Below are 20243 nucleotides of genomic sequence, written 5' to 3' on the forward strand. Positions count from 1 at the left end.
CAAGGAAGAGCGTAAAACGCCAAACTATGGCAAAGCCGAATGACTCTGACAATGAACAATTTTATGAAGCTTCCAACGGAGCAGCTCCAGAAGCTCGGTAAATTTATAATCACCGGTCTGCTCTCGTATTCCGAGGCCGTTCGTTCCTCCGTTCCTCCGTTCCTTCGCGATTCTCGCGGATCTTGCTAAACGAACGAGTGGCGCGACGCGGCATGGCGTGGCGTAGCGTAGCGTGGAGTAAAGTGGTGTGGCGCGGAGCGGAGCGGAGTGAAGTGGAGTGGCGTGGCGTCGCGTGGCGTCGCGTGGCGTCGTGTCGCGTCGCGTCGCGTCGCGTCGCGTCGAGACATCGGTTGCGATCAGGGGCACGATAGGTCGGCTGGGTTAGGCTCGAATAGACTGTCAATGAGGTGTCCAGCTGTGCCCATCCTGTGCAACGCGGTAACAATTATTCCGTCAGCCGTAACGTTGTCCCTCCTTAGCCGTGTTCCAGCACTTTTTACCAGCCCCACCATTCGTATAAACATAGCGTAGCGGTGCACACTTTGCGGCGTTTAGTCGCTAGTTAACCGTGCTCGTTTCACAGTACATATTCGTTTCCACGCTTCGCGTTTCGTACGACGATCGACGTAGATTTTCAACCAAGCTGCCACGATTCTAACATCAACGAGGCCGATTAGAGTATCCTGTGATATTCGACGATTATCGGTAATGGTCGATTCCATTCTTTGCGGACGAGATTAATCGAAACGCGTGTTCGAAGAGTGTTCAAAGTTTCGTGGAAACGGAAGAATTTGTGCGGTGACACGAGATGAACAAGGCGAGTCCACTTAGTTCGAGTTTCACCTTTTATCGCGTGTATTTGATATATCGTGTGTTCTGTCGTGTCGACGATCTTTGGTAACAAGCGAGAGAATTATCGGTGAAGTTGAAAGATAATAGTTGGAAAGCGTAGCTGTTGGACACGGTGGAGCAAGAGGCAGAGCGATCGACGAGGAAAGAACAGAGGAAATAGGGAAGCGAGTTAGAGCCGGCATCGCGAACCTCGAATCTCGGTCTAACGAGGTGAACGAAGGAAGCTCTCTCGCGTTGTTGAACGTCGTCGGTGGAGAGGATCGTGACGGTAAAAGCGGGTCAAGGTGTCGAAGACGACAAGCGGTCGTCGAGATATCGGCGCGAGGTGTTGGCGAGTATCCCTGGAAAAACAAAGCGTCACGCGACTCTGTTAACGATCTGCTGGCTCCCCTATCAGGCGCGTGATCGTTAATCAACGATCGGGGATCATCGTGTTTGGACTTTCTCGGAGTCATCGTCACGCGACTCCGTGAACACTGTCAACGGTCGACAGGGGAACGTCGAGCTGTGATCGCAGACCGCTGTCGTCTCCATCGGCAGTCGATCGAGGAAAGCCGCTTCTTCTACACGATCCTCCGACGATCGTCCGTCGGTTTTTTCCTCGAGTTGACAAACTTTGTTCTATTCTCGATCGCGAATCGAACCAACGCAATTCTAACGTTCGCCTAACGTTCGCTATAACACGGTGCGTTTCGTTCGTTTCTCCTTGCTTGTGATCCAAGCTGTGATCCAAGTCGCTCGGCGACTCAAGCCGGTCGAACAATTTCGGTCGCGTTCGGCCAAATAGCAAGGATTTGTTCTTAAACGAAAGCTTTCTCGACGAATCTTACTCGAACTCTACGTTGGGTACATGGATTCGCGTTGCTCCTGTCGAATTCAAGACTTCGTGTATCAAGAATATCCCTGTGTTCCAACGAGAAACGTGAAAGTCAGTTGGATTCCTACGGCCAAACTAGACATTTTCGCCTCTGTCCTACGAAACATAGAGAAGCTCGCATAGCCGCTGTCTATCCTATCGAGAAACAAGGAGAAAGCTTGCCAACGGCGAGTCGATCTTTCGGCCGATGACAACCGATGACAGCCGATACAACCAACTGTCGTTCGATTCGTCTGCATACGATTTAAATCTCCGTTGATAGAGATTGTTCGAAATCGATCGAGCGAAACATCGTGAATCGATAACGACACGACTCCACGTATCGGATAGCTTTTACCGATTTCACCGAATACGTATACACGCAGACGCGCGCGCGCGCGCGCGCTCCAATATACATACATATATATATATATATATATATAGAAATTGGTTTCTTAAAGGGCACGTTCTCGTTAGTTCTCGAGGGCACCGAGATACGATATGGAAACCGACACGAGTAACAGAACGAACAGGTCGACCGAGGAGTTGGCCAAGCGACGCGTCTCCATTAGCGATCAGATCCTCGGCATGGATAATCCCAACTTTGATCATCATCGGCGCATAAGCGCCAGCTCCGAGTATAATTCCGATCAGGGTCGCGGCAAATCGATACTGCAGCATGGCAGTAGTAACTATGGTAGCGCGGAGAATATTCCGCAGCACAAGTTCGATCTCGAGAACGGCAGGATCAATGGAAACAGGAAAAAGTCGGCGCATAGCTTGACCAGCTCCATTAGGGACAAGCTCGAGTACTCGGAGGAGTTGGAACGGTAAGAATCTTCAGAATCATTCTATCGGAATCAAATCTGCGTCGATTCGCCGTCGTTAGCCGCTCTAAAGCGTTAAACTTCGACTTCCGAAACGAGCAACGATGGAAGAATTCCTTGTCCTTCATTCCCTCCACTTTTCCTTCGATATTTTTGCTAATAATTTTGGAAAAGTTCATTTTGACACGGCTTCGAAACGCCGACAATGTCGTAGTTTGGTCTGTTTGGGCAAACGCGTGCCATTTCAATGTCGATCTTCGATCGGTTGCTGGCAGAGACGATTTCAGTCGGATTTCTAGCTGTTTTTAACGCGTTTTCACCGCCAATTTCACCGCAACGGTGTTCCCGTTCGATTAGACCAGGTTGAATCGTCGGACAGTTTGAACCGAAGCGTTATAGATCGCTCGACCAAATAAATTTTTGTTCGTGCGAAAGAATCGCGTAGACCGGATTCCCTTATCTTGCGAAATGTATCGAAATTAGTTAAATACACGTAGATATACAAACAATGAAATTAATGCGAAACGCAGGAAACTCGTTTGCGTCGAGTTTCGTAGCAGGCTTATTAATAAACGTCGATCGATCGTATTTGGTAAAATCGGTATTTTATTATTACATGAAACGCGATAGCATAACGAATCTCGCAAGTATCTCCGAACCTTGATAGCGTATACACAAGTACGATTGATGCTAATTTTTCTAAAACATTTTAAAAACATGTTAAAAACAACAACCCGATGCGATATATATATAGCGATAGCGTACATATAGAGTAGGCGGGAATCTAGAAAGAATAGATGGCGTTCAGCTTTTAAAAGCAAAGTTCGCGGTAGCGTAATATTTTAATCCGTGCTTTCCAAGGCTCGAGTTATATAAGACTTTTAGTGACATTTTATTAAAATAGGCACTGTCCGATATTGCACGTTGATAACAAGACAGCGTCGTATAGTGCTATCTTTCTCAATAAGATTAGAAGAAATATTTATGATAAATACAAGTATTTCTTTTATTTTTCATATCGCGAAATCGGTTCAAGAGACCGATAAAAGGAGGACGTATGCGCATAAATCTATCTATTTATCTATGAGAAAAATATGTTTAAACGAGAGACGTTTTCCCGAAGAAAACAAACTTGGAATCTTTTTTTTTTTCTTTTTTTTATTATTACTAAACTTTTCTTGCCGAATATCGGACAAAACGTTTTATAATCTTAATACAACGATAATTTCAACGAACGTAATACCTGAACACTGTTACGCGCGCGTAATGGTAAATGGAGGATAAAAAATATCGTCCCTTTCATGGCACCTCGTGCCTCGCATCCAAGCTTTAAACGCTCTTCGCGCGACTGTTTAAGCTGTCGATTCCTTAACCGCCGTACTTAACACCGTACTCGTTTCTTAACGTTGTAACGTATTGTATTAAAGTCGATGACGTAATTTCGTAGTTACAGCAAAAAATGTACATAATTTTTCACTACCGATACTAAATCACACGATATCGCGTAATATTATATATCAGACGATATCAACAATAAGAGATACGTATTAACGTAGTAAAAACTCATACCGTAGAGTTATAAGTAAGCGAAAGAAAATAAAAACAGAGTTAGAAACTTGGAAATGCCGATACATCTATCGGCATTCAGTCTATCGGTTTAACGCGCGTACCTGTACATCGTTCGCGCCATCGTCGCGATTCTACTGGTCAATCTTTTTCCCCGAGCGAGATCCGCGTACTATCGATACGGAGACAACGAACGAAAACTATTCGTAGCAGGCAATCCTAATCGGGGGGAATTGTAACGGATCGAGGAAGCGTAGTTCGTGATGTAACGGTCGGTTACAAAGCGTGTCATTTCCAATCGCCTTGATAAGATCATAAAGATCATAAAGTCTAATGAGATTGAACGAAGCTCTACGCCAAGTTTCCTATATCGTCTGTTCGCCTGCACTCTACAAGCTATACGCTTCTGTTAACGCTTTCTGAATTCTCGACGAGCTCTTTGCTCCATTTATTTTAGGAGAGTCAGAGTCGGACAGAGTCAAAGTTAATACGAAGAATCGATTGGATCGGCGAAAAGCCGGATTCATCGCGTATAACTTCACGAGCGACCGTATCTTGCAACAGAAAGAGTTAACAGTAAGAGTTCTTGAAATCAACTGCGAAGCAAATTTGTTCGTTTACTTCGGAAATCGATCGTTCGGTGATAAAACTTCAAACTGCACGTACAAATATTTAAGGCCTCGTAACGAAATTCCAATCTCGAGCGGATTAAAATCCTAAAAATGAATGCTGTTTCGATCAAACAAGCGCGGATAATTCTTTAAAGAGGCCTGACTTACAGATGGTGGTATTTTAAGATACCGAATCTCACAGTAAAATATCGACATGGACGTTGACGATCGACGGTTGACGGTTGAGATACATTTCTCTCTCAAACTTCTCCTACATTGGCCTTATTTCGCTTTCTTCTTCCGTCTCTTTCGATGGCGCGTTTTACTTCCAACTTATAAATCGGCACGAAATACCGAGATCCGTTTGTCCCCTGCTTTGTTTCGATTTTCGCTCTTGTCGCGAAAATGCAATTACCAGATTTTTTCGATAAATACGTAAATATATCGTTCTATAGGCGTACACAGCTCGATATCTGCAATTTTTCGGCGCTCAGCGGCGCTGCTTTAAATAAAACTTACGTTCGAATAAAATTATTGTAAAAGCTGACGTTATTTTAATTGATACAGAGGGCAGATAGATGATCGAGGTAAGGGACACGGTTCGTAGAAACGGCGACGATGAACCGCTTAACGCGAGGGATCGTGACTGTGGTATCGTGTATGACAGCTGTACGCATCATCGGATATAAAGGATAAAGGATAAGGGAGTAAGAAAGTCGAGCAAGTTATTAATTTTTTATAGTATACGAATATAATATACGGAATATAAAGTACGTTGCAAGGATATATATAAGAACAGATTTGGCGTCGGTGTATCGATATTAGTTGCGGTTTCGTCGATACCGGGATTAGTATAACGTCTTAATCGGTCAGTAACAACAACGATGTAGGTTTGAACGCGTAGACCGTAACAACGACACGGATGCTGCATGATATCCAAACGTTCTTAAAAATATGTCAGCATCCGATCATAGATTACCAAGTTTTGTCAAACATACTTAGGAATTGCAACGCGTTTCGCAAGCAGAATTCACTCGAAGAATCTATCTGTTGCATCGATAGCAAATCTATCTATATTCTGATAAAAATATGCTTCGATTAGATAAATATATATATATTAATTTCGAATTTGAAGCTACTCGATAAAACTGCGAGTAAAGCTTTTACTTAAAACGAAAACGCTTATCAGATGGTCGTTTCCTTTCTATCGTGATATTCGCCTGCGCTATCTTAAAACAAACGAATAAGAAGGCAAAGAGGAAGAGAACGAAGAGAAAATACGAATTTCTCGTAATTCTCGGTCATAAGCAAACATAACGAAAAGCATAGAAAAAGCAATTCTATTGTAACTTTGTTCGGGCTCGATGCTTCTTTCAGATCATGGTTGTACCTGTTTTGCGCGCGATGTCACGGTCGCGACGATACGCCATCGTGGGAGCCGACGGGTTGGAGGAAAGCCTGTCCACAACCGTTTTGTCCAAGCTACCGAAAATTCGCTCGGCTATTGTGCCTGTTCCTGTTAGGGCTGCTGCTCTGGGGCATCGTGTATACGATGCTGAAAGATGACGCCGCCCCCGGTGGTCAGCTTTTCGGCCTCGCCACCCTTTGCCTAGCGGCGCATTTTGGCGGATGGTTATTCTCCTTGACCACGCTTCCTGCTCTAATCGGCATGTTGATCACCGGCATTATACTGCAGAATGTCGGCCTTGTCTCCATCGAAGGCAACTACGTCACCGTTGTCTCCAATTTGCGGTGAGTCTTTCTTTGCTTTCTACTTTTATCCGCTTTCTTAGTTTCGAACTAGACCGTACGGATGATTACGTATTTACGGAAATTTCAACGTACGAAAACGTACAATTCGTAAAAGTACGAATTTGCGTAAACACGATTACGATCGTCGCCTCTTGAACCAACTATGCGACGCTAGCACCCCCGATGTAATCTCGACTCTCCTCGTTATTTTCGCTATTAGTCATCGTCGCTTTTCGTATTTCTATTAAAATAACGGATATATCTTAAGTATCTTAATCGCGTATCTCCGGTTCTTTCGAGAACTTTCTAAATTTAGGCGACAGAAAGACAAATTATATAAACGTGTAATTCAATAAGATACATCGCCCTTGAAATTATTTCAAATCATTAATTATTATCATTTATGCATTTTCTGATAAAACGCGTTAATTATCTCGGGCTTTCGTGGTCGTATATAAAATAATCTCGATTGTTCGCGTCCATCGCATTTACGATTCACGAAGAACGAAAGTTCTTAAACTGTAATTCTCTTGGGTCAGGCTGTTTGCAACCTACCTTACAACCTACCTACGTACATATACGTCAGATACGTGTATACAAATGCCGATTATAAGACCGAGAAAAGATTGAGAGAGAACGTCTTCGTTTTCTACCTTATTTATCACTGTCTACTACTCTATCATTTTACGCTAATTGTAGAAAGATAGAGAACGGATGGAGTATGTTCATTGTAAAAGAAAAAAGAAAGAAAGAACCAGCGAAATATGGAACATTTAGACAACAAACATTCTATTTATCCACAATTAACGTACGCGAGCGAATTTTTTATCAAATGAAAATAGAAGCTGAGAAATAAGTAAAATTTGTCTATCCGGAGATATTGGTGAAATATCCAATAGAAAAGGTTTAACGCGATCTGTGACGCCGCGCTGTGATAACGCAGGGACAATGGATGATAAGAGAATCGATGCGTGCCATGAAACGTTGCAATTTACAAGTGTGAGCCACCGAGACGGAATGTTTGTACTTGGTTGAACGACATCGTTGACCCATCCGAGCTAAGGGGTTAATTATTACGCTGTTGCGCGTGACTACAGTTAGACTTAACTGAGCACGTGATTAAAATCATGTGCTGTTACGCACACATTACTTCTTTGGCTGAATTTGTAAATGGAACTTCATCATTTCGTAATTGAAATTTATTCCACCGCATCATGTGACAATATTTGTTCCTTCTGCTCGTGTGTGCCTCTCCGGAATCGATTATTAGCACGACTGCCGTGGCGGAAATATATTATCGTATCGGGCCGACGAATGTGCTTATGTCTGTATAAACATACGCGACCGGTAGCTTTCAATCATTTTACCCTGGAAGATAAAGAAACCAAGAGATTTAAAAAATATATCGAAAGGAGCGTAAACAAGATTAGAACGTTAAACGTATCGCAATTCGAAATTTTTATTTTCTACGTTAAGGAGTTGAAAAGTTTCGACTCTTTGAAAAGTACGGGACAAAATTACATATTTGCTTTATTTATTTTCTAAATTCGTTTTCTTTTCGAATCTCGTGGCTTTCGATTCGCCAGTCGCGTCCGAATCGACATTAGAGTAAAGCAATCTGCCGACTTGGATCCAAAGCCTACACAGTAAGCAACTCTATTAACGATAGGTTACATCGTATCTCAAAGCGGGAAATGTCGTATTTGTCGACAGCGATTCAACGATGAAACTGTCATAAGGAACGATCGATCGTATTACATCGTACGATATTTTATATATCCATACAGCTATTGGGTTGGCAACTAAGTGATCGCGGATTTTGTCGATACCACCTAATAGCAAAAAAATACCAATAGACGTGGAATTGTATCTTTAGATCGATTAAAAATATTGTATCGTCGTACGCTGTTATACGGTAAGCTACTTTAACTTTTGTGGCAAAACCACCGTCGATACGTGTTTCGTGTCAAACGATGAGAAGCGTCTCTCTTCTTTTCTTTTCCTGCCAACAGATAAGTATCTTCGATTCGTCGATAACCAATGTTAAGCGTCCATTTGGCGCGATTTTGAGTAATAAAACAAAAAAAAAAGAAACTTCCACCTTCTCGATAATCACCGTTCGCGAATAAATATTTCTAATTTAAATTCTGAAGGAACATTTCTAGAAACAAAATACTTCGTTAATCTGTGCCGATTAATTTCTCATCACGAGGTATCGTTCGACGCAAAATTCAGTTCCAAAATCGCGGAGAGCGGGCGAAAACTGCTTTCAATTTTGGGCCACTCTTTATCCGATTCACGGTATTTCAAACATCGTGACACTTGACGCGATAACATCTGACAATATTGTCTGAAACTTCCGAGTTTCTCTTCCTCCGTTGATTTTTATTGCTATTTAGACTGGGGACGAGAGGGAACGAGAGGAAACGAGAGGAGTTTGTTCCGATCGAGTTAACGAGTGCGTTTTATAAAGGACAATATGGAATTACGTAGAAAGGCCGTCGAATCGTACGATCGTACGATCGAACGGATTGATAGACGAGAGACGAGACACGAGACACGAGACACGAGGGACGAGGGACGAGCGAAAAACACGAAGGAAACTGGATGAAATTCTGGCCAGCGCACAACATTTCGCGATAAGATGTAACAGAGAGATTTTCAGTTCGTCGGCTATTTCGTGCGAGAGTGATGATGGATCGATCATCCGAGAACGATATCCAAGTTTTAAATCACAGTTTTCCTGCAAAGAAAAATTGTTACGTTTTATTTTCTTTTTCGTTTTACTCCTTCCTTTTTCCTTGGAAATTTTACAAAATAAGCGTGAAAATATCTGCTAAACTAATTCGAACTAAACTTTCGACTTTAAACTTTTTTTTTTTTTTTATTATACAGCAGATAGTTTGCCAGTAATTCGCATTTATGCATCGAAATCGAGCGCTCTGCGTAAATAAAAAACAATTTCGCGTCTCCTTATACTCTCGCTATCGTAATTAATAAATTAGCCACTAAAGTGCTTTAACAATTGTAAACTATCAATTTGCTCATGACGTAGAGCAAGCAAAAGATGACACTTGTAGGTGAAAAGTTGCAAGTGGATAGTTAGGATCGCGTAATTTCCTTTCGTAGTGATGTTTGTATGAAAGTTTAGAGCGCGTAACAAAATTTAACAGACAGACAGTAAAAAGATAGACAGGTAACTCTAACTCGAAAGATTTTGCGACGATATATCCTGTCCTCGATAAATCGAAGCAACTACCGTACTCCGCTTTAACTTTGTTCCATGAACGATCAGATTACGATATTTTCTTCGACGATTGCGCGACCGATCGTTATTTTCACTGGCGCGTGTGTCGCATAGAGAGCAGAAAGACAGGAGACTCGACGAAGCAACCATCGACTCATCGCGATCATAAGGTGGCCCCTTTTTAACGTCGAGGCCAACCAATGGCGATTGGTTGCGGTCATACGCGACAATGTCACGCGCGGCATAGTAATCACGGTCTTCGAAGGAGTTCACGGAGGATTCAAGGTGTATTCCCAATTGAAATCGCTTTTAATCCCCAGCTGTTTATCGGACAAATACGTTTTTGTCGCAATTCGCCAGAATCCTCGATACTCTCCTAAGTCCTAAAATCTGCTTTACTTTAGATTCGTGGCTCTCGGAACGTTTGTCGTTGACAAGAAATTTGCATTCAGCCGTTTTCTTCGCTTTTAAACTGACTACAGAGAGAGAGAGAGAGAGAGAGAGAGAGCCAGTTTTTTACATCAAGAAAACAGTTGCTTTACGTGATAAAAAACAGATTACATTACTCGATCTATAGTTTCATTATGAATTTAACGGTATGGTTTAAATTATTTTATCTTCGTCTCTCTACTTTTTATCGTTGCTTTACCAACGATATGTAAAGCGCATGCTATTATACGGAATGACATAGAGTAACCAGGGATCAGGGGAGCGGATACTCGCACAGGCCGATAAATGTCTAGAAACGAAGATAACGTCTTACGAACATACACCGTTCTACGTATACTTTAGTTTTCGAATCATGGATGTTTAAAGAAAATTACGCTCAACGCAAGCTGTTGCACGCCTTAATAACATCGAGTTTCGTACCGTTCGCTCGAAGGCTATCGTTCGAATCCACTTTACATCCTTTATCGCCGATCGTGCACGTTCGTGTTCGCTAGCGTCGAATCTACGAATAGAATCACTAGATAAAACAGTTTGTCAAATCGCCTAAAGTACTTACTGGCCTCGGTCCTATGTAACGAGCATATCATAGGCAGGTATACGCGAGTATACGCGAGTACACGCGTGTATACGCGTATATACAAAGTTCCGCACCATTTATGAAAGCGAATGTCATAGTCTTTTTGTCTACAATTTGTACGAGCTAAACTGCCGGACATGCTTCTTTAAGTCTGACAATTACCGTGTCCTACATCGCCTAAGTCGCAAGTATATTTGTTTGCACAGGGAAAATTTTGCCTAATAAACGAAATCAATTTATATATTTTTCATTTTTCTCTTACTTTGGCTTGGCAAAAATATCCTTGAAATTCTTGTCCTTGTTGCTTCTACTAAAAGTATCGAGCAGCGAAACCAAAAGGAAAATACCGTGCTAAAGATCTGTCGGATTTGCAAATATCTGCATCTATGCAAAAATTTCTTCGACCATCTCCTATGCTCGTTCGTTTACGCTACCGCGCGCAGCAATGTTTCGCTATCGATCGAACGTGTCGCGAAATTATCCTCGAAAGAGATCAAACTCCAAGAACGTCCATATCCTTGAACTCGAGCGATTATTACACGGTTTACGGTGTAATACAAATGGTTCGACAAATACCTCGATTGTCCACTATGGCGAAAAATTTTCCAGCGAACGTGCAACCCGACGATAATTCGCGTATCCCCCGGATTCCGGTTTCACAACGATACATCACTGACCAAAATGTCGGCTAGTTCGGTCCGACGATATAATAACAGCGCGTGGAAGCGTGGCGTCATTAAAGGCTCGTCTAATAACGTAGGATATCTTGTCTGACACGCACACGCGCGTTCCACGATACGTATTACGTGAACCGAATGTTACGAAATTCGCACGAAACGAGTAGCACGCTACGTCGTTGCCTGTTTCGTCGACGAAAGAAATATATGTACAGCGATATCCCGAATCAACACTAAGAAGACACGTTCGTTGTTGTTGTTCGAATTTTCATCGTTTACTTTACTTTAATCACTTTTTAACGTTTTTCTCACGAGCGAAAGGTCTGTGAGACGAATAAAGGAGAAGAAACTTTCGCTATTTTTCGTACGCGATAGGATAGCCTGAATCGGCGTTTAGTCGGTGCTTGTCATTCGCTATTCGTCTCGCGTAATAACAAAATCATGAACGTTTTGCATCGTCGCATTGAACACACATTTTAACTAATTGCAAGATACGTAACGCTTTGTCCACACCGACTAGAACTATTCGCGAGCTGCTCACGAGCAGAAACAGCGGATCAGCGTCGTGTCCACACCGCGGTTCTCCAACAACTCGCAAACAGCTTCTAAACGGTTATAAACTTATTGCTCGTACACATGGCCAACCCTTTGATACACCGCCTCTCGAACGAATAGCTACTATTCGTTATTCGCTAAAGTACCCACGCTGATCGCGATGCAACGTAACCAGACTACGAACAACTTATTTCGACAAATACCTCGATAAAATTGTTCGTCGAATTTGCCGATATCGTATAACAGGTTTATCGTATCAACCAAGTTTTCTAAAACGTAGTACGTCACAAAACACGATCGCTATGTCTTTCTTCGCGTCATTTTATATTCGTAATCATAAATCATAAATCAATCACAAATCATAAATCATCGTTTACGCACTTCCGGATATTGAATTATATCTGTACGCGTTGTATGTACGTGCGTACAGCTATACTCTGTCTAATCCCACACAGATGCCGCGACATAATCGAGATATCGTAGAACATGCGATTGACAAATTCAGTGGCGGAAAGTCATTGGGCGATCTTTACAATCGATTAAATACATTTGTTAATATGATATATTATCGTGCACCACGGCAAACACGAGAATGAGAAAAAAGAACGCGGAAACGAGAGAAAATAAAGAAGTAATGGACGTAGCGACGATATATAATCAAGGAGGAAAGAAGAAAAAATATGCGATGTTACGGGTCGTAAGTGACGCCGGTTGTAACTTAGCAATCGGCTGCGCGTCGACCTTAATAGACGAGTTTGTGCGCTAATCGGTCTTCCGTAGAAAAACCGATATCTTCGACGGATGCTCGATTGTAACACTATCGGACGTTTGACGAAAAAGATCAAGAAAAGCTAAACCGCGATTGGGTTTGATCGACAAATTCTCATCGCAAATGCGTCATTTGGCGATAAAACAATTTCAAGCAACGAAATATACATTTTTAGAGACGAAAGAGCGCAAATAACGAACGTTTTCAAGTACGTATACGACGAGGCTGTTCTAGGTTTTACGATTCGTAAAATATTAACGGTGGAAAACGGGGGCGGCGAGGATTTATACGTTTGACGCATGGCTGATATTCGTATATCGCTTCCCATTGCTGTATCACCGTGTGGCAGAGCTTGGATATGGAAACGCGTTGCATTACGCGTTTCTGTGTACGTACATACCGCAACCTAGCTGCGTATATCCGATTGCATCGCGATGATATTCGCATCGATATTCGAGCCGTGATTCTCAAGCCCCTTTGCCCAAACTTACCACCATTTCAGAACGCAACAAGAATCCGCGAGTACTGATAATAGCGGTGGGTGTGGTTCGCGAGAGTGGAAAAATCGAAATGGCCCCTGTTGTCCAGTAATATCGCTGCAACAGGATCAACGATGGAAATTCGAACGATCCAGGGTATTCGTAAAAAGAATAATTTTTAAGCGTTTAAAGATTCGATACTTTTAAGTTTCAGCGTGTAGCATACGCGTATAGCGGATGTAACGATGTAACAGAGCGTGTTAAGCGGTAAACGATTTTCTCCTTTTCTTCTTCTCTTCCTTTCTTCTTCGAAAGAAACGCGTCCGCCGCACCTGAGTTTCGTCTAGCTTGTTTCAACCTTCTCGTCCGATTCGTTCGTTCGTTTGATTCTGAAGAATACGAAAAGACAATGGTTATATATACATTTTTCTTAAGCGATTTGAAATATTTTCCAACGACATTTGTTCGATTTAATATTGCCGAGTAGATATATTTCAAGCGAATGTACGATAGCCGAAGAATAGAAACTAATCGCTTCCGATCTCGATAAATTTCAGCCGGAAGGTAGCAAAAACGTAACTGAATGAAAGATAGGAAATGTAACGGCTCGATGAGCGAATATAAATTTCAAGTAAAGTAGATCTAAAAGATCCTGTTAAAGGATAAATAAAAAGACAAAATTTTTACGCGTTTACGATCATAGGAATGTTACGGGCTTTCGTTTCGCTAACATTAGCTACGCGTTTCCATTTTTTTCGTCACGGTAACAATGTTGGCCTTAATGGTAGCAATAATATTTTTGTCTTGCTTTCAAGAAACAGTCGTTCTCCTTTCTTGTTCCTTTCGTTATTTACAAGCTTAGAAGCTTACGACACGAGTAAGAGATACCTAATATGCGAACGATTGTTAAAAGTGAGAAATAAAATACACTGCAGATTATAAATAATCGGCAGACCTTGTTTTCACCGTTTACGGTGGACGTTTACGATAATGGTCAGGCTACACCTGTGCCACAAGCGACGATATAATATGTAGTTTTATAACGGTCGTTTGCTTTGACGCTACGTTTCCTAAAAAAAAAAAAAAAAAAAAAAGAAAAATACCAGACTTTTCAGTGTCCGGCAATTTCTTTCGATCTGCTTTCGACATTCTACGTTTTCTTGTAAACAAAGTTACAACTTTGTATCCAAACTTAATTTCTTATCGAGTTTCAAATACGTGATAAAAGTGTATAGGTTAAATAACCTCTTATCTAAAGAACGATATGACACGAAGAGAAACGACGATATCCTTCTTACTTTGAATTAAACTATCAAGAGGTTGCATAATCGCCTTCCATGTTATTCTAATCCAGCTTTATTATTTAGCGATATAATTAACGATCTAGCGGTCTTAGATTTATATCTGGTCGTAAATCCACGATTGGTCGCATTTTCAGTAGTTTAATGAAACGTCGTAACAGCAAAGTGAAACAAAGCAAACGTATAAGCCAAGCACGTGATATGATTCATACGGAAAGAAATTAATAACAGGCCAGACCGGAACACATTATCCAAGGCATAGACGAGGCAAACAGCGCAGGCCGAGACGTTTTCACGAGCTGCAATCTCAGCGAACGACACGGCGTCGCGTCCTCTTGCCAGGAGTTACGAGAAAATTCTGGCCGGTCGTCGCGCCGCACCGCGTCCTCCTGCTTTCCCTTTTTCTTTCGTTCCAATCGCGTTTCGTCTATCTTTCCTCTCTTAATCTCTACGCGAGTATCGAAGAATTCGCGAACGCGAACTAGGAAAGATATTTAACAACGGCATAAACTTGTTCGCATCGCCGTACAGAAAATTGCTGCGTCTTCGATGCGACGGCCACGTTTTATTTACAACAGGACTTTTATCTTATCTATACATTTTTTAAGACGAAGCACGAGTTTCAAACTCAACCACTTTCTCACTGTACGTCAAATTCATCGTAACAGTTTCCATCAGAGCGATAATAAACTACATATCTCTGTATGTATAATTTTCAACCTCGCACCATTCTACAATTTCGTTGATACGAAAAATAGACTCGACTAGAAAACGATATCTCTCCATATATTTTATCGACGATTTAATGCAAAGTACGTTTATTGGTTTGAACGTTTATCGAAATAGCGCAGCGCCCCACGATTCGCAATATTAATTTTCGAAATTTTCTAAAAACCGAGAGTTTCGATGTATTTTTTTCTGTATGGTACACGGAACACACCGGTTGGCTCGAAAGGGAAGCCGTGTCGCGCACACGCTCGGAAAACTGTCAGGACGCTCCAGACCCACCGGGAATTTCCGTATGGAACACCCCGGAAAGATGGGACGTGAATGTAAAATATCGCCGTCAGATTGCTTTGAGACGATAAAACGTCACTTTCTTTAAGCGATACATCTTTTCGTGAACAGGTTACGAGCAAATAATGTACTAACTCGTCCTTCGAGCGAGCCATCTTGCGTGAAATTCTTCTACTTTGAGATAGAAAATTGTACGTTTTGGATATAACATGCAGCGGATACGATTGCGAGTGCTATGTACGCGTGTGCGCATTGGTAGTTACAGTTAGTTTCTCCACGTTCTTGGACAAACCGTATCGTAGGCCGATTTTTTCCTACGCAACGTTACGGCCGAGATATTCGACGATCGAACGACCCTTTGCGCGAGATATCGCATATCTCACGACCCGCTTTCGTTCGTGTTGCTTGGAGCGCAAGACCTCTCTAGCCACCCGATTATTAATATTTTATCGCTTCGCTTAAGGAATAAGGGAATAGGAGAATACAGGAATAAGGACATTGGTAGAATATGTAATCGTGGTATACGGATTAATTAATCGTAAAATTAGAATTATATTCAAATATTTGAATCGAAAGAGAAGACAGTATAGAAGCATTTGAAAACTTGTACGAGTCTAAAAGCTCGATCGATGCTTTTTGCATTAAATATCTGAATCGCTGATAAATCGTTGCTTGAAATTAATTTCTTCTTCTTCGAAAAATTATTTTTCATATTTTTGAAATACGCGCAAATTTGAAAACCGATATTATGGTTATTCGGCAACCGTTGGCCGGAATTCGTTCTCGCGTAAGGAGTTTGCGAGATCCGTGACGCATAGAGGTTACCAGGTAGGTAGCAGAGCGGATAGAACGCGACATCCGGGAGCAGTCTATAAAATTCCTTCGGGAACGTACCCGGCAGACAGCCATCCGCTTCGTTCTATCTCGTGGACTTTTTACAGGAACGTGGTCTGCGAGGACAAGATGTCGCGGCCGACGAAGACATAGAGCCGTCAACCTACGGCTTCCGGTTTGGCTTCTCGCGATTTTATTCCTCCACCGACCAGCCACGTGTCACTGAAACATTTACACCGTGTCGTAGAGCTTGTAGCCTCGTGATTTATGATATTTCTTACCCTTCTTTTTCCTTCGATAGTTGTAAAATCGATCTTTAATTTTTTAACGCGATTGCTTCCGTTCCGTCCTTTCTTTCTCTCGCTTTTTATTCTTAAAACGGCATCTTTCGCCACTCGAATAACTTTTAACGTATCTAGAAAGATAGCCGATTAATAAAATCGATTAACAATATCGAAAGGGAACACCGATAGCAATACCGAATAAAAGGTAAATGCCTTCAAATCGATTTAGATGAACCACATCTTTTTGCAAATACGATAAATTACGGATAGGTTACACGAATTTAAATTAAAGATTACGTTCTTATTATTATTGGCACGAGTTTCCTGGAATTTATTTTAAAAAATTGTACACTATTGTTTTGTAGAATTCTCGCTTGGAATTATATCGCTTAATAGATCATGTACTGGCAATCTTTTATTTATTTATTTACGCAAAGTTCTTACATTACGAATCTAGCGTTTATCATAAAGATTAGGAAAACGATATACGCGACGATATGATAATTTTTCTAATCAGATGCGTAAACGAATTACTTCCATATAGTCTTTTGCTCCGTGTTCCGTGTTCGAACGTTTAACCGCGTGTCTTGCAAATTGGCGCAAACATCGGCCTGCATTTGACGTTTAATCGTCGGTAGACGTCTAAACATCGACAAGCGTTCAACTTCGAATCGACAACGACGCTAGGATTGATTTGCACAGACCTGTCAAATTCGACGAGTATATACAGTTGTTTAAGAAGAAAAAACCACCAATCTATCCGATTCGATAAATATCAACTTTTATTTTCGTAAATCACGGAAACTTAATTTTACGTGTAAAAGGTGATCGATACGCGGGTAATTTCTATGGAAAAATTTCTAAAAGAAAACACAAAGATTACTAAACGATCGCTACGACAAAAAAGTTTTTCTGCTTACATAGCTATCGATGCATAGAACGTAGGTACTTTATTTGGAACAATGCCAAATCGAAATTTCAGCTCGCCGCCTAATTTGTTCGTTACATTCGAATCGTACAAATCCAAAATTTCGTTCGCCCGAAACTCTATACGGAAGACAAAACTCATCATCGAGATATTCGTCTATCCTTCGCGATACACCCTTTGAAATTCTGTGCTGCCGAAACGAAACATCGACAAAGCGATCCAGTTGATTAGTCGGCGACACAGAGGCTTTCGCGTTCTCATCGAAGAATCCAACTCTATGCATACTTTCACGGTCGTCGCAACAAAGTCGATAAGCGTTCGACCATGGTTCCGACCGCTTTGCCAGATCGACCGATGGATGTTTGCACATTGCACAGGTATAGAACGCGGCTTGGTCTATCTAAGCGAGCGTGCCGGTGAATCGCTTACGTGTTTGGTCAGCTTTACCCGCGTTACCTATCGTCCTCTATCCGGCGTAAACATCCGATCAGAGGGTTTATCATGGCAAAAGAGGAAGCCCAAATGCTTCGATTGCGCGCGATTGATCGGGCGCGGCCCATTTTCCCTAGTCGCCGTACCTTTGCCTCCAAACTGGAAGGAAACGAATTCGTTTGTCACCGTCGTCGTTGACGACGTTTCTCAACTTTCTCTCTTCAACTTCAACTTCAACTCAACTTTCGAACAATAACGGCCTAGTATACGCGCGTGATAAATTTTCTTTTCGACAAATTTCATTCTACATTTTCGACTTATTCTCGCACGCGAGAGAACCTGTCCTCCATTATTTACTCCTATTCGATCCGAGCGAAACTGTACAACGACTGGCTATCGTTCGTAAAAGCGTGTCGTAGAAATCGATATTTTGAACAACTTTTAACCGATTATTGGTCAGCACGAATTTACGAACGTTATCCTTCTTGCTCGTACGTTTTATGTAATTACAACTGTGCGATACGTAGATCTGAGCGAATTCCTCGAAATACGAACAAACGATCAACGTTGAAACGATAGAACGTTGAATAGCGCGTCGTATCGAAGCAAGTATTTCGGAAAGATGGCTGAATAACGTATTTCGTAAAATGGCAATATTGCGATCACGCGTATTCCGAATACGTACAGTGTGCATCTATTTTCAAATTTGTGCGATCGATCAAGCTATCGCCGTATGAACTGAAGTAAAACGACAGTTAGCATCGATCGAAATATCGAAATTTTACTTGTTTACACTTCTGACACTAGACTCACGACGCTTATTACGTTGTATAAAATTATTGTTACGGTTACGTCAGCCGAACCCTTAATCGCGTATATCTAAGATAAGAAACAAGAAACTAGAAAAATATCTACGACAGTTCCTTTATCAAAATAATACACCTGCATATGTATCGGTGTACTTCTTCTTTTATCATTAGGGATTAGCAACGGATAATCTTTTTATTACGCTTGTTAGTTGTTCGGTTTTCTATGAAAATAATAATTTCTAGGTAATTGTAATTTCTTTCTAACGAGCAACGGTAACAAAAAGGTCCTTTTATACCCACCTCGTACCTGTTTTCTAACTTTTATTCTGTGTACTCGCATTTCTTATTCTACCAATGCGTTACTGTGCAATGTTTTAATCAGGCAATCTCAAAGTATACGTACATATATTAATGTTTCCTTTATAATTCCTATCCTCCTCAAATTCGCCTATGATTTTATCAACGGTTCGATCGAACAGCGTTATTTAAAAGCCGTACGAAGAATACCGATAACTTTGTATACACGCGTAGCAACGAATGCTACTTGTATACGTAGCACGATCGAAATTTTGTTCAAAGGTCATCGCTATAGAAGCGCGTAATTGCCTAATTATCGCGCACTCTGATCTTAGGATATTTCCGTGAGGAAATGTTGTCGAGTCGATGATATAAGTAACAGGGTCGAGCAGCCACTAGAACATTGTCGCAATTTTCGTATGAAAAGTTGGTGTCTATCTACCGAACCAGGTTGCACGTATTAGTTGGTTCAACGTGCCGCGAAACACTTGTCCCCGTTTAACTGGCGCGTATTAATCCATTTTAAAATTCAGCTACTTTATCCGTACGTAGCATGTGGAACGTGTATACACACTGACGAGCGATGCACGTACACTCGAGGCTCTCTTTATCTCTTTATCTCTTTATCTCTTTATCTCTTTATCTCTTGGTCGGCTTGGCTTGGTCGGCTTCGTCACAAGTCGCTACTCGAAATCATTTCTTTTCGAAAGCTTCGAGCCAGTTGAGTTTAAGGGAGAACATTGGCTACGTTCATGCACATATTACGTCGATGATCCCATATGGATGAATTAAACGGTCGAGGATGAGAATTCACGTAATTCGTTCAACGCGTTACTTGGACGCTTAGTGCGCACAAACGTCGCTCGCGGCAAAAGTGCAAATCTTTTTAGCATTCGAGCGCAAATTTTATATTCTCAAAGCTTCCGATGAAAAAGCCATTTTTTTGGCTGTAATTTGATATTCTTATAGAAAAGGATAACAACGCTATCCTTACCAAATGCCGTACAAGTCGTAAGCCATAGAAAATTGGGTATCGAGAACTCTGTCTCGTTCTTTCGTTAATCCGCTTCGTAATCGTTCATTTATTCTTCTTACAAAAATTTCTCTTCCGATATTCGCAAGT

At 41.5% G+C, this 20243-nt stretch overlaps 2 protein-coding genes and 1 long non-coding RNA gene across 6 annotated transcripts in view; 2 read left to right on the top strand and 1 right to left on the bottom strand.

Moving 5' to 3' along the window:
• The window catches only part of LOC126919496 (ATP-dependent RNA helicase DHX33), a 250860-nt gene that overhangs the window by 145266 nt on the left and 85351 nt on the right, over positions 1-20243 (top strand). The gene's annotated exons all lie outside the window — the stretch shown is intronic.
• Positions 1-20243, top strand: part of LOC126919489 (neuroligin-1-like) — a 150480-nt gene that overhangs the window by 86721 nt on the left and 43516 nt on the right. For all 4 annotated transcript variants that reach the window (XR_007711676.1, XM_050728790.1, XM_050728791.1 and 1 more), the window contains one exon: positions 6090-6464. Coding sequence is in view for 3 of the 4 variants with exons in the window: in XM_050728790.1 (XP_050584747.1) it covers positions 6090-6464 (375 nt within the window). In the remaining variant the exon portion in view is untranslated. The remainder of the gene's footprint in view (positions 1-6089; positions 6465-20243) is intronic.
• LOC126919516 (uncharacterized) lies at positions 16434-19620 on the bottom strand. Its single transcript, XR_007711681.1, has 3 exons — positions 19227-19620; positions 16652-16785; positions 16434-16592 (listed from the first exon to the last, which is right to left on the bottom strand). It is a non-coding gene; the product is annotated as an uncharacterized LOC126919516 (long non-coding RNA).

Source organism: Bombus affinis, chromosome 8, assembly GCF_024516045.1.
Source record: "Bombus affinis isolate iyBomAffi1 chromosome 8, iyBomAffi1.2, whole genome shotgun sequence".
In the NCBI taxonomy this organism is placed as follows: domain Eukaryota; kingdom Metazoa; phylum Arthropoda; class Insecta; order Hymenoptera; family Apidae; genus Bombus; species Bombus affinis.